Source organism: Clarias gariepinus, chromosome 10 (assembly GCF_024256425.1).
Source record: "Clarias gariepinus isolate MV-2021 ecotype Netherlands chromosome 10, CGAR_prim_01v2, whole genome shotgun sequence".
Taxonomy (NCBI): Eukaryota; Metazoa; Chordata; class Actinopteri; order Siluriformes; family Clariidae; genus Clarias; species Clarias gariepinus.
Genome location: NC_071109.1, coordinates 31,540,400 through 31,555,623, shown reverse-complemented (window position 1 = coordinate 31,555,623; position 15,224 = coordinate 31,540,400). Strand labels below are relative to the sequence as shown.

At 43.3% G+C, this 15,224-nt stretch overlaps 1 protein-coding gene across 2 annotated transcripts; it reads left to right on the top strand.

The window, feature by feature from the left end:
* Positions 1 to 2,453: 2,453 nt before the first annotated feature.
* LOC128531876 (cytochrome P450 2D3-like) lies at positions 2,454 to 6,471 on the top strand. 2 transcript variants are annotated; one of them, XM_053506052.1, is made up of 9 exons: positions 2,454 to 2,623; positions 3,477 to 3,636; positions 3,741 to 3,893; positions 4,011 to 4,171; positions 4,503 to 4,676; positions 4,762 to 4,897; positions 5,031 to 5,218; positions 5,331 to 5,429; positions 5,535 to 6,471. In XM_053506052.1, exons 1-9 carry the CDS (start codon positions 2,462 to 2,464, stop codon positions 5,847 to 5,849), a joined length of 1,548 nt encoding a protein of 515 aa, XP_053362027.1. In that variant the 5' UTR covers positions 2,454 to 2,461; the 3' UTR covers positions 5,850 to 6,471. The 2 variants fall into 2 exon arrangements, with proteins under 2 accessions (XP_053362027.1, XP_053362028.1); XM_053506053.1 differs by having other exon boundaries at positions 5,288 to 5,429; positions 5,535 to 5,826.
* Positions 6,472 to 15,224: the final 8,753 nt, after the last annotated feature.

Genomic DNA, 15,224 nt, shown 5'->3' with positions numbered 1-15,224 from the left:
CACAGATTTACCCCTTTGCTTTTTAGCCAAGGTTAATGATGAGTTAATCAATTCTAGACCATGTGAGCACTTTGCCGAGGTAATTCAAGAGGCTCTATGCAACAGCTGAACAAGCAATGCTGAAGGAGACTTTATTTGTGATTCCAGCTATGAATACACCATGGACACCTTTTGCAAAAGGGAAGAGGCAGAATCCAAACTGCCTTGAAGCAAGAATTTCTGAATTTAATTCAGCAGTTGTTGCCGAGCAAGCACCATTGCTCAGAAAAGAGGAAACCATCAAATAAGACACTAGCTGCTCTTCATAGACTAAGGTGATGTTTGCTCCATGTACATTATCATTTTTTCCAATTGCCACCAAGTTTTACCCCTTAAGTCCTCTTTAGGTGACATCATAATCAACACAAACAGATGAAGAGATGGGGGTCACCTTCAGGAGGTCTATCAAATAAAAAACATTGTATCACACACACAGCACTTAGGATTACAAACCTCCTGCTTGCCATGGAAGTGCTCAGCATTCCCCCCTTTTGTAAAAGAATTCAGCAAGGCCATAAAATTCTTAGCCTGTGGCAAAGCTCCATGAGACAATGGCACAATTGCATGAGCTTCTGATACAGTGCTGATAGGGACCATTCACCAGGAAATATGTTACATTAACATCATCATGCTTTACAAAAACAAAGGTCATTAAAATGACGGGAACTTTTATCATGTAATATCTGTATTCAGAATTTTTGGTAGGGTCTTTCCCCACATAATACTGAACTGGTTGCATATCCTGACAGAACATATATACCCTAAGGCACAATGTAGATTTAGAGCAAACAGCTGATTGCCCTGAGCAAAAGTGAAAATTTACCCCTAGTGAATGATTGGGTCTGTGACTGTATGATTATGTGCTGTGGTGGCTTGGCACCCCATCCATGATGTACTCCGGCTTGTTTCCTGAATTCAGTGGTATGTGGTCCAGGTTACCCACAGTTCTACACAGGATATGCAGTATAGACGATGGATGGATGGGATGCACAAATAAAGACCTTTGGCGTTCAAACAGTGCAATTGCATTAGATCCACAAATAAAATAATACTATAAAGGGTTACATGTAACAGAAAAGTACATTATGATGTAGTAATAAAATAATTTTTACTATGCTATCGATGAAATAAAATGTGTTTGGGGGAAATGTATGCTGCATTGTGTTTTATTCTTTGCATACTTAACCTTTTTGATTACGTTTTCAAGAGATAGAGCAACATTTCGAGAAGAAAGTGTTTGTGATTATGCAATCCCACCTACCTGTTAGTGTCTGGGTACCTTAAACCTCTGAAAAAACTATTTTTGGTTTGTTGGTTTGGAACAATGGAAAAAGCCTAGTAAGGGCAGCTTTGGTAAAACATTCTCTCTCTCATCACTTATTCTAAGATTCTGACTGTTAATGTGTAAATTGGACTGGTGTTATACATTGACAAAGGTTTGGCTAAAAACATGTTTTCTTTGTTTGTCTCAGCACAATAATAGCATATGTTAGATGCCATTAGATTGTTATACGTTTTTTAAAAGATTACCATAATAAAATCGATGCATGTGTTAAAGTCTTTTATTCTATGAAAGCTCAATAACCAGAGCATCCCAGAGGAAAAGGGGTTAACATATTAAATTATTAGTGATACTAGGTTTTTATAGAGAGATTACAGAACAGTGTCATTTCAAGAAAAAGGAATTTTGGACTCAAATAAACCATGATTTCACTTATACATGGGTTGTATTTATAAACACAACATATTCATATAAATTAGTGTTTCCCTTAATACATAATCAGTGGGTGCTTTTAGATGGACCCTAATATTCCACAAATAATTGGACTAATAGCCCAAACAGAATAATAATAATAAAAAAATGTGTTTCTCGGGAAAGGAAGTTTTGTTTCTCTGGCTAGAGAAGAAGTAATGCTTACCTCGCCATTTTTATAAATATTAAAGCATCTAACCAGTCACAAATTGAACTAAATTCTTCTAAACAATCATAACACAGAATGCAAGATTTATAGGACAAGATGGGAAACCTAACTATAAATATTTCTTCTTTTTCTGTTATATTCCTAGCAGATTAAACATGTCATAGTGGACAGAACCACTTTGTGCATGTCAAAAAAGTTTTATTCTGATTTAATGCTTTGAGCATGTAAATATAAATCTTATTTGCCCAGTGTCCATGTAAACAGTTAAGTTGGAATCTCTAATTGGAATGATTTGATTCATATTAAAGAAACATTTTGCATATAAAAGTAATTATTGTAATATACGTTCATGCCTAATATGCAAAAAAGCACAGGATTTACAGTAACCCCATTTGTTCAGTTAATTTGCTATGTAAATAATTAACAAGCTTTAAGAACTGCTATGAGGACCTGCCGTTCCAAAGATTTGTAGTGTATAAAGCATCAGCCAAATAGTCATCATGTTGGGGTTCTGGATTTTGGTTGTATTTTGTGTCTGCCTCCTCTTCCTCTTCATCAGGATCCAGAGGCCCAAGAACTTCCCTCCTGGACCACGACCCATTCCTGTATTCGGGAACTTGTTTCATTTTAACATCAAAAATCCCCTGAAAGACTTTGAGAAGGTACAACATATTATGATTTAATAAGATTATTTGAAAATGATTTTGTGGAAGCAGTCAATGTATTTGTTTGTAGTTGTACACCATCTAATGATCATTTCTAATCATTTTATGCCATTTAATATTTTTATAATGCCTATTGTATACCAGTATTTCCCCCTTAATGATAATACTTTGATAAAGATTTGATTTGAAATTTTTGTTTTTGGATATTCTGTGAAAGATTATAGAACCATGATGAAATAAAGTTCACTTTTAGTTGTTTAGAAAGCAGGTACAAACGTTATTCAAATAAGCCCGGGTTAATAAGTATAAGTTTATTGTTCACCATTACCACTACCTTATTTTAGCTCCGCCATGACTTTTGAGCTATCCTGTTCTGCCCTATAATGACACATGCTGTCTGAGGGCACTCATAGAAGTAACCTAAAATGGTTTCCAACTCTGGTCCTGAATGACCTCCTGCTGTGCATATTTTAATGTTTGCTCAGATCATAGCAAACCTAATTTAACTAATTAGTTAATTAACAACTATTTCTGAAATGAAATGGATGTGACACAACAAGGAAAACATGTGGAGGAAAGGGGGTCATCTGGATTCAGGGTTGGGAACCAATGACCTCAAGGACACTTCAGCTCATTTCCTTCCACAAAGGGAAAATCTGGTGAACTTTATCTAGTTTCATTTAAAGGCATGCTAATAAGGCACCTTATGCTGTTTTTCTACTTAAAAGCCAGCTATTAGTGCACTGCATTACATTTTCCCCAGTATATACCACCTTAAATTTTGCCTGATGACCGTTTGCATTGTGTGTATTTTTTTTCTTGACTAACAGTTATTGTATATTATGTGTAGTTGGGTGAACAATATGGAAAGATTTACAGTCTGTATATTGGAACAAAACCAGCTGTTGTTCTTAATGGTTTAAAAGCCATAAAAGAAGCTCTGGTGACTAAATCTGCAGACTTTTCAGACCGCCCTCAGAACTTGCATAAGGATGTACATGCAGGACGAGGTGACTGTATCAAGCAAAACTATATCAAGTTTCTATTCCACGTGTATCATTATTGCAACTCTAAAGTGTGTTACTAATATATATATATATATATAATGAAACAGGAGTCATAATGGCTGATTATGGTACTCAATGGAAGGAGCATCGGCGCTTTGCTCTCATGACCCTGAGGAACTTCGGCATGGGGAAACAGTCTATGGAAAACAGGATTCTGGGAGAAATTGAAAAGCTTGTTACGAAATTAGAGGAATTCGATGGTACAGACATTTTGCTTTATTAATTATGTTTATATTGATCATATCTTCCCAGTAAAACCTTCCGCTAGGCTTTATCAAGCAAGAAAAAACACATCAACATAGCATTTCTTTTTGTAGGAAGTTCCTTGTGTCCTCAGACTTTGTTTCATGATGCAGTATCAAATATCATCTACCTGCTTTTGTTTGCCACTCGCTTTGACTATGGTGATGAAACCCCTAAAGTGTATGTTCGGCTGTTTGATGAAAATGCAAAGCTCTATAGTGGAACTTGGGCAATGGTAGGTTTAATTTATTTTATTTTTTGTGTATAACATTAATGAGAAACATTCTAATGAAGCAGCTTCACAGAAATCCAGAAGACTTTGATTTTCATGAGCAAGCCTGGCCCCTCTGATTAAGACTAATGCTCAGGGCTTTCACTGGCTTGAGGAAATATTAAGTTCTTATATACAGTATAAGTTTATAAAATTTAATTCTATGTTACGGTTAAAACCGTAACATACAGTTTTATGTTGACTTTTGAGTTATTATACTCTTTGCAATTTTTAGCAATTAGTAATTGTCTATGAAACTACATTTCTATTAAAAAAAAATCTTAATTTCTTCTAGATCTATGATGCACTTCCTGGGTTGAAGTCCTGGCCCCTGCCTTTTAAAAAAGCCTTTGATAATAACAACACAATGAAAATCATGACAATAAACATGATCAACAAGCATAAGACAACAAGAGTCCCAGGACAACCACGAGACTTTGTGGACTGCTATCTGGATGACCTTGATAAGGTTTGTATTTACATTGTGGAGTAAATTGTGTTTTGTTTGATATGAATTTGCGCTAAAATGTTATTTTATGTATTGTGTTTATTAGAGAGGCAATGAATCTACTTTCAGTGAAGAACAACTTGTGGCGTATATTTTGAATTTGCATATAGCTGGAACCCAGACCACATCCAACACACTCCTTACAGCGATTCTCTACCTTATGGCTCATCCAGACATCCAGAGTCTGAACTTTAAAATTACCCTTTATATGGCTTCTAAGTCTGCTTATTAAATATTGTTTATTATTAGTTTTATTGCAGAAATTGACACGTTGAACTGATCTAAAAAAAAGTGCTATACTTGATTTGTGTTTAGAGAGATGCCAGCAAGAGATTGATGAGATTATGGACGGAAAATCTCAGGCATCCTTCGAGGACAGACACAACATGCCATACACACAGGCTATGATTCACGAGTGTCTGCGTGTTGCTGACATCACTCCTTTAAGTGTGTTTCACTGTACCACAAGAGATACGGAGTTGATGAATTACACCATCCCAAAGGTGATGATTGTATTTGTGTTATGTTTCACTGTTGTGCTACCCCATATAATTAATTTCTATGTATTTCAGGGAACTATGATAATCCCCAACTTGTCCTCTGTGTTACATGAAGAAGGCCAGTGGAAGTTTCCTCATGATTTTAACCCATCAAACTTCCTTAATGATCAAGGGCAGTTTGAGAAACCTGACGCCTTCTTGCCCTTTTCTGCTGGTGAGAACTCAGGAGAGAAATGACATTGAAAATGATTAACTCAATAAAAAAAATATAGATTAATTTTGACAAAAAACAAATTTGTATATGGTTACATGTGTGCAGGACCTCGTGTGTGTCTTGGAGAAGGACTGGCTCGCATGGAGCTCTTCCTTTTCTTGGTTACTCTCCTGCACCACTTTCAGTTTGTTTGGCCTGAAGATGCAGGAGAACCAGATTTCACTCCTGTATTTGGACTCACAGCTTCACCCAAACCATACAAGATGGAAGTCAGGCTTAGACAGTCAGCTAGAAAAACATAGAACCAGTATATGGCTATATATTAAAATTGTTTTTTTGGCTAGTGAAGAAATTAGTCTGTCCTTGTTCACATGTGAAAGTTTCATGTTTAATTACTTTTTCTCACTGCTGTCAGTGTAGAAGCCTGTGTTACCCTGTGATTTTGTAAAAAATTTAACTGAAAAAATGTTTTTACCAATGATAAAAAATTCACAATATGTAATTGTTTGTATCTATAATCGTCAAATGCCACACTGAACATGTAAATATATATTTTAAAAAATGTGTAAATTTATGTAAACTATGCCCCAAAAATTGTTTAATTAGGTAAGCAGTGCCACATAACCAGTGCAGGTATGAATGTGCTCTTACGGCCTTGCGAATTATCAGATTCTGTGCAAAGTCACTGCATAAGTGTGTATGACTCTCCAAGGATTTTTAAATATACCTTCCTGTATGTGCACATGTATGCACATAGTCCTAAGAAATTGATAATAATTAGATAATTTACATTGTAAGGTGCTTTGGGGTCTGTAATGATAATGATAAGGACTGTAATCCAGTCATTATCGGCTTGCCCAAGTATTGTTTCTTTCCATCTTTCCATTTGCCCTGTTCCAACATGCGACACAAAATGGTGTGAACCTTCTCTACTATACAGTGGCATGATCTGTACCTGTATCTGTTTAATGTCTTAAGGTTGTAATAAGAGTCATAGCAGCATTCTGTTTTTTGCTAATTATTATTTTTAACCACATCTCGAACACTGTGGCCAGGAAATTTTTTTAAAATAGAAAACAGAACTTTTAAATTTTTTTCCCCTTGCACATTATAATGTTCTTCAACTCCTCAGACAACACATGTAACTTTCTGGAAAGCTCTTTCTTTCATGTAATATAACATACAACATATAACAAAAATGTTTAAATTTTATCATGTTTAAAAAATTGAAACAGTTGGAATTTGCAGCCCTGCACAAGGTCTAAGTGAGCTACTGTATATGGAGCAACTAGTCAGTACGGTACAGTATGTGAAAAGCATAATGTTTGTTTTTGTTTGTACAGAACTAATGGTTTTATCTTGGATGCTCAATAAGGCTGTGTTTAGGTCAGGCTGAAATTAAAGTGAGCATCTCCTATAAATAAATTTCCATGCTCTAAGCTAAATATATTTCACACCAAAAGACTGAACAAATAATAATGTGTTTTTCTGACCCCAAACTGTTTTGGTTGGTTTGACCTCCTTACAAACTTTTCCAATCTGTCCTATAAAGCTTAACATTAAAAAACCTGACCAACTTTTTTTGTTTGGTCATGTAACTTCATAGTCCCACTGCCAACACTTAGTCTAAAAGATTGAAAACCAGTGTTTGGCGTTTTGCCAAGTGACCTTTAAAAAAAAAAAAAAAAAAAAATCAACTTATTCTACTTATTGTTTGCAAATATTTACATGTTTATATTGTATCCATTACCCCAAATAACATATTTGTATTTAGCTATACCTCAACACTACAGGATCACTCTCCATAAAGTATTTGGGTTATTTGATGTAGAAGGTTGCAAAACGTTAACTACAAAAACAGAACAAAAACACATTACAGAAACAGCTGCCCATGAAGCTGTGACAGGAGCAAAGGCTGAGCCGGCAATTGTCAGAGTTACATAATCTCTGCTGCTTAATCATTGATTTGGAGAACCGGAGTAAATATTTAAACCACTGGAAAACTAGGTGATAGGTAGTATTAAAGACCTCCATGTTTGTACAGAGGCACAAATGTTTTTTGGTTGAATATACAACTTTCAAACTACTCTTATCTTTCCAGAGTTCTCATAAAAAATGTTCGTGCTTTTAGATGTAAATAGACCCATTTTCAATGCTGCATGGAAAACTGCAATATTAATTGGATTTTTTTTTTTTTTTTTCAAACTGGTTGGTCCAAACTGATTTTAATTTTTTAATTAGACACCTAACTTTTAGGCCATTACGCTTTTGCCTCTATACATTTATCTTCTCTATATAATGTAGTTATGGTGGAGCACTTACATTTACGGCATTTGGCAGACGCCCTTATCCAGAGCGATTTTCATGTTCATCTTATTATACATCTAAGAAGTTGAGGGTTAAGGACCCTGCTCTGCCAAACAATGGCAATGATTGTGGGGTTTAAACCTGGGACCTACTGAACTTACTGACTTATAATTTCCTTTCCCCATACAACCTAAGTTTACTTTGACAACAATAATAGGACTTATCCCATGAACTTAATAGATTACTCAAGTAATGTCATTGGCTATTCTTTCTTGGTTGGCAACCTACTTTTTTGTACAGGATTTGTATGGTACTCTGTTTTTCTTGCCCATAAAACTACAAACCTGAACCTGATTGGGAGACTGTACAAATTGTGAATAAAAACAGAATGCAATGATGTGGAAGTTTCAAATTTGTATAATTTTAAGGGAAAAATACATTGATTTAAAATTTCATGGCACATCTCAAAAAACAGTTGGGACAAGGCCATGTTTACCCCTGTGTGGAATCCCCTCTTCTTTTTTAAACAGTCTGCAAATGTCTGGGGACTGAGGAGAAAAGTTGCTAAAGTTTAGGAATAGAAATGGTGACTTTCTGTCTAATACAGGCTTCTAGTTGTTCAACTGTCTTAGGTCTTCTTTATCGCATCTTCCTCTTTAAAATGCGCCGAATATTTGCTATGGGTGAAAGATCTGGACTGCATGCTGGCCAATTCAGTACCCGGATCCTTCTCCTACGCAGCCATGATTTTGTAATTGATGCAGTATTTGCATCAATTCTGGCCCTGGAATTGATCTGAAAGAGAAAACATCTGGATGGGAGCATATGTTGTTCTAAAACTTGGATATACCTTTTAGCATTAATGGTGCCTTTCCAGATGTGTAAGCTACCCATGCCACACGCACTCATGCAACCCCATACCATCAGAGATGCAGGCTTCTGAACTTAGTGCTGATAACAACTTTGTAACCATGCGGAGTTCTGAACAGGCATCGCCATCAGACAATCAGCCTGAACGAGCCGCACCTGGCACCGTGTTTATATAAGGGTCCTGATACCTCCGCACTTCGTGCGAATATTAGTTAGCACCGGTAAGGTATCAGGGCCAAGACAAAGACAAGCCCAAGTCAAGAAAAGACAAGCATGCAAAGAAAGAGAAGAGATAGAGGCAAAGCCCTCGCCTCTGCCTCCCTAAGACGCCGGCGAGTGGGAGAGACAGCAGGAGAGCGGGACGCATCAGTCCTGCATGCGCGCTCAGGTTAAGTATAAAATTACATAAAAACACAACCCCTCTCTCTCCCATAAATCCTTAGTAAGGGCATAAGCTTAGAGAGAATTTTAGCCCTGTTTATTTTTATTTTCAGTTTTTATTTGGTTTCTTTTTGAATTCCCTAATTAATAATCCCACGCTATCTCCAGATGGGAAGGTCTTCCAGCGCGTATCATAAGCACTCTCACAGCCTCCTATTTTGTTGATTCCCTCTAAAGGCCTGCGTCATCATTTTATAAAAAAAAAATCTCGGGGTGCGGCTCTCCATACCGCACTTCGTAACAAACTTGGGTTGTCCTTGTCCTCTTTAATCCGGATGACATGGCGTCGCAGTTTCCCCAAAAGAACTTCAAATTTTGATTTGTCTAACCACAGTTTTCCCCTTTGCCACAGTTTATTTAAAATGAGCCTTGTCCCAGAGAAAACGCCTGCGCTTATGGATTATGTTTAGATCTGGCTTCTTTTTTGACCTACAGTATAGAGTTTTAGCCGGCAACGGCGAATGGCGCGGTGGATTGTGTTCACCGACAATGTTTTCTGGAAGTAATCCTGAACCCAAGTTGTGATTTACATTAGAGTAGCATTCTTGTATGTGATGCAGTTTTAATTGTTCCAGATTCTCTGAATCTTTGGATGATATTATGCACTGCAGATGAACTTTTTGCAATTTTTCTTTGAGAAACTCCTTTCTAAAATTGTGCCAATATTTTTTCGCTGCAGCATTGGAGGAATTGGTGATTCTCTGCCCATCTTCACTCCTAAGAGACACTGCCACTCTGAGAGGCTCTTTTTATACCCAATCATTGTCAAGAACTAACCTGAGATGACCAGAAGACGTAGCTTTAGCGGTTAGCCCTTTGTAGCGTGAATGGTAAACCCAAACGCGGATGAAACACGAGTAGGCAGGATAATCACGCTTTTAGTCTAAGGACTCTCACAGATGGGGAGTAAGGGAAAGACACAATCTAACCCGCGTCCTATAAATACACACTCGATCAGGAATTGAAACCAAAAAGGTGAGTACTCACAGTTAGAAGCAGGAATCAGACGTGGCATCGGCAAAACTCAATGACTGAGCGAGGTGCTATGGTTTGTTTACCTCTTTTATACTTCCTGGTTTGCGACCGCTTGACTTCCGGGTCCTAGTGCCGGTCGCGTTCCGAGTGTGCATGACAGTACCCCCCTGTCCAGGACCGGCTCCAGACGGTCCTGAGGGGGAGGATACTCTGTGACGGTAGTCCCGGATGAGCTCAGGATCAAGGATGAACCGTGCTGGGACCCAGGATCGCTCCTCGGCGCCGTAGCCTTCCCAATCGACCAGGTACTGGGTGCCCCTGCCCCGAGGTCACGAATCGAGGATTCGTCGCACGGTGTAAGCGGGACCGCCGTCAATGATTCGGGGAGGAGGAGCAGGGGGGGTGGGTGGAACCAGAGGTGAAGTGATGAAGGGTTTTAGCTGTGATGTATGGAAGACTGGGTGGATCCGGAGCGCCGCAGGCAGCTGGAGCCGGTAGGTGACAGGGTTAATCCGTAACGTGATGCGGTATGGTCCGATGAACCTTGGTGATAGTTTTCTTGATTCGGTGTGCAGATGGAGGTTTTTAGTTGATAGCCATACCTTGTCACCTACGTGGTACAACCGTCCCGGTGGGTGTCGGCGGCGATGCTGGGCGACGTAGCTGGTGTTGGCTCGCTGGATGGCGCGATTCGCTTGATTCCATATCCGCCGACACCTACGGACCAACTGTTGGGCCGATGGTACATCAACCTCCGGTTCTTGATGGTCGAACATGGGAGGATGGAAACCATGGCACACCTCAAATGGGCTTAGGTTGGTGGCTGAGGAGACGTGTAGGTTGTGGGACAGTTCGGCCCATTTGAGGTAGCGGGCCCAGGAGCGCTGGCGATCGGACACGAAACATCTCAGGTAGCGCTCCAGTTGTTGGTTGGTCCGTTCCGTCTGACCATTAGTCTGGGGGTGGTAACCGGATGACAGACTACAGGTGGAATTGATCAGACGGCAGAAGGCCTTCCAGAACCGGGCTGTGAACTGGGGCCCTCTGTCCGAGACGATGTCCTTTGGGAACCCATGCAGTCGGACTACGTGTTCCAAAATCAATTCTGCGGTGTCTTTAGCTGATGGGAGTCCGGCTAGGGCCACCAGGTGCACGGCCTTGGAGAACCAATCAACGATGGTTAAAATGGTGTCCTTACCCTCTGAAACCGGCAGGCCCGTGATGTAATCCAGGGCGATGTGCGTCCAGGGCTGTCGAGGAACTGGGAGTGGTTGGAGTTCTCCTGGAGTTGGTTGGTTCGTGTCTTTGCCCTGGCGCACACCGGGCACGCCTGAACGAACTCGAGGACGTCTCTCCTCAAGGAGGGCCACCAGAACGCTCGTTGGATAAATGATAAGGTTCGTCGCGCCCCAGAATGTCCGGCGATGGTGGACGAATGCCCCCATTGGAGAACCTCCGCTCGCAGCTGTTGGGGTACGTAGAGTCGTCCAGGCGGCACACCTGCCGGTTCGGTCTCCGCCGCCTGTGCCTGGCGGACCCTGGTCTCCAAATCCCAGTGGAGGGGTGCGAGGATTCGGGATGGGTGGATGACAGGCACGGGTTCCGCCCGGGGGAGGTCGTCCTCATACTGGCGTGATAGGGCGTCGGCTTTGGTGTTCTTCGACCCCGGACGGTAAGAAAGATGGAAATTATATTGTTCGAAAAATAGTGCCCACCGTGCCTGTCGTGGATTGAGCTGCTTGAGGTTCTTGATGGTGATCAGGTTTTGGTGATCGGTCCAGACGATGAATGGCTCACTGGCGCCCTGGAGCCAGTGACGCCATTCCTCCAAAGCCCACTTTATGCCCAACAGCTCGCGGTCCCCTACCCCGTATCGCTGCTGAGTGGGGTCAAATTTTTTGGAGAAGAAACTGCAAGGGTGCAGTTTCTGGTCTGGACCTCGCTGGGAGAGAACTGCGCCGGCGCCCACATCCGACGCGTCCACCTCCACAACGAAGGGTTTATTGGCATCCGGATGAAGAAGAATTGGGGCGGTGGTGAAGCGATGGCAGAGTTCCTTGAAGGCTGAGATGGCGGTAGGATTGAGCTGAAATGGGTGAGGTGAGGGCCTGGTCAATGTGGTTAATGGTGCTGCAACTGTACTGTAGCCCCGGATAAAGCGACGATAGAAGTACGCAAACCCGAGAAACCGCTGAAGCTGTTTGAGTGTCCTGGGTAGGGGCCAGTGACGTACAGCTTCTAGCTTCTGCGGGTCCATGGCCACACCCTGGGGCGAGATGACAAAACCCAGGAACGTGGTGGAGTGCTGGTGAAAAGCACATTTTTCCAGCTTGCAGTACAGTTGGTGAGCGAGCAATCTCTTTAAAACAGCACGGACGTGTTGGATATGTTCTTCCAGGTGGCGGGAGTAGATGAGGATGTCGTCCAGGTAGACGAACACCCATCGGCCCAGCATGTCTCGGAGGACATCATTTATGAATTGTTGGAAGGCCGAGGGTGCGTTGCAGAGTCCAAATGGTATGACCAGGCTCTCATAATGTCCGGTGGGTGTGATGAATGCCGTCTTCCACTCATCACCCTCTCTGATGCGCACCAAGTTGTAGGCGCTCCGGAGGTCCAACTTGGTGAATACGGTGGCACCAGAGAGGGCGTCCAGGGCTGAGTTGGTGAGTGGTAGTGGATGTCTGTTCTTAATGGTGATGTTGTTTAGCCCCCGATAGTCGACACATGGGCGAAGTTCGCCCCCTTTCTTCTTGACGAAGAAGAACCCCGCGGCGGCAGGCGAGGTGGAGGGCCGGATGGTTCCCTGACGGAGGGCGTTGGTGATGTATTCCTCCATCGCCTGCGTCTCCGAGGTGGATAGCGAATAGAGATGGCCGCAGGGAGGGACGGAGCCCGGCTGAAGTTCTATCGCCAGGTCGTAAGGGCGATGAGGCGGGAGATGGGTAGGTCGTTTCTTACAAAAAACTTCAGCCAGGTCTCGATAGGCGATAGGGATGGCGTTGGTGTCGACGTCGGGGTCCTCGGACTCCCTGGAACACGTCCCAGTCCGTGCCTGTAGGCAGAGTTCGGTGCAGGTCGGCCCCCACTGGAGAATCCGGTTCCGGGTCCACGAAATGATCGGGTCATGCTGTAACAGCCAGGGATAGCCGAGGATGATGGGCGGTGATGAGATGGTAGTAAGGTGAAATTGGATCTGCTCCTGGTGTTGGTCTATGGCGAGCGTGATGGGTTGGGTCTGATGGGTGATAGGGCTGGATGATAAGGGCCGACCGTCGACCGAAGTGATGTTTACCGGCTGGGATAACGCCTCAGTCCTCACCCCCAAATCTTTGGCATAATTAGAGTCAATGAAGTTACCCGCGGCACCGGAGTCGATGAACGCGGCGCTTCGAACTCGTTTGTGGCCAATTTGGAGGTTTACCTGAACCGTGAAACGTGAGATGGTGGCGTCGATTGTGGAGGAGAGGTGGAGGGGGCCCGGTGAGTCTCTCCTTCCACTCACCGGGGCTGCGCGTTTCCCGGGCGAATTGGACAAATAGCTCGGTGGTGCGCCGCCGACCCACAGTAGGCACACAGCCCCTCTCGATACCGTCGTTCGCGTTCCGCCACGGTCAGGGAGGCGCGTCCTAATTGCATGGGTTCCCCGGCTCCGGTGTCAACCACGGCAGGAGGTGGAGATCCGACAGGTCCAGTAGTGGAGGTGATGAGAGCAGTAGGTGGTCGTGGCGTGGTGTAGGAGAAGGTGGGTGCAGGCGGCAGGGTCCTAGGGGCTGGCTTCGGGCGAGAGAGGATGCGTTGATCGATACGAAGGGAGAGCTGGATCATCCCCTCCAGGGTAGCAGGAAGCTCTCGCCCGGCGAGCTCGTCTTTGATACGTGGAGCCAGTCCCTCGTATAAGGATGTCCGGAGCGCGGCATCTCCCCAGTCGGTCTGCACAGCGAGGGTCCGGAACTCAGCAGCGTACCGGCTCACGGACGATCCTCCCTGCCGCAGATGGTAGAGCTTGGTGTCGGTCTCCACCTCGCCCGCTGGGTGTTCGAATGTGAGTCTGAGTTGGCGGGTGAACTCGTTATAGGAGTGCGCGGTGTCTGAATCCGCCCGGAGAACTGCCGTGGCCCACTCAGCTGCCTGCCCGGATAGCAACGAGACCAGAAGCGCGATGCGTAGCCGATCGGTGGAGTACCTGGTGGCATTGAACTCAAACACCAGATCAAGCGCTGTTAGAAACACATTACACTTCCCGTCCGTGCCGTCCCATTTATCCGGAAGTGCCAAAAATACATCAGAAGGAGGGGGGGAGGGGGGGTTTGGTGCGGCGCCGCGGCCGCCGCGACGGGAGACCGGCTGGCCGCGCTATCCATAGCCGCCCGGAGATCCGCGTTCTCCCGCCGGAGCTCCGCGACCTCGCGGCGCAAGGCCGCGACGTCTTGGAGGTCCCGGCGCAGATTAGCGATCTCCCCGGTTAGCGTGTTGATGAGCTTGGCATGCTGATCAACCACATCGCAGAGGTGCGCGTAATCCGCTGGGTTCACCGCGGAAGGCTCAGTCATTCTGTCAAGAACTAACCTGAGATGACCAGAAGACGTAGCTTTAGCGGTTAGCCCTTTGTAGCGTGAATGGTAAACCCAAACGCGGATGAAACACGAGTAGGCAGGATAATCACGCTTTTAGTCTAAGGACTCTCACAGATGGGGAGTAAGGGAAAGACACAATCTAACCCGCGTCCTATAAATACACACTCGATCAGGAATTGAAACCAAAAAGGTGAGTACTCACAGTTAGAAGCAGGAATCAGACGTGGCATCGGCAAAACTCAATGACTGAGCGAGGTGCTATGGTTTGTTTACCTCTTTTATACTTCCTGGTTTGCGACCGCTTGACTTCCGGGTCCTAGTGCCGGTCGCGTTCCGAGTGTGCATGACAATCATGTTGCCAATTGACCTAATAAGTTGCAAATTGGTCCTCCAGCTGATTCTTATATGTGCATTTAACCTTTCCGGCTTCTTATTGCTACCTGTCCCAACTTTTTTGGAATGTGTAGCTCTAATGAAATCCAAAATGAGCCAACATTTGGTATGACATTTCAAAATGTTTCACTTTTAACATTCGATATGTTATTTATATTCCATTTTGAATAAAATATTGAAATTTAAGACTTTTACTTTATTGCATTCTGTTTTTATTTACAATTTGTACAGT

Bases quoted from the DNA above. Each gene is read 5' to 3' on its own strand.
- LOC128531876 (XM_053506052.1), top strand. From the start codon at position 2,462: ATGTTGGGGTTCTGGATTTTGGTTGTATTTTGTGTCTGCCTCCTCTTC. The intron at 3,894-4,010 runs GTACAGACATTT...TTCTTTTTGTAG, and splicing joins GAAATTAGAGGAATTCGATG to GAAGTTCCTTGTGTCCTCAG. The intron at 4,172-4,502 runs GTAGGTTTAATT...AATTTCTTCTAG, and splicing joins ATAGTGGAACTTGGGCAATG to ATCTATGATGCACTTCCTGG.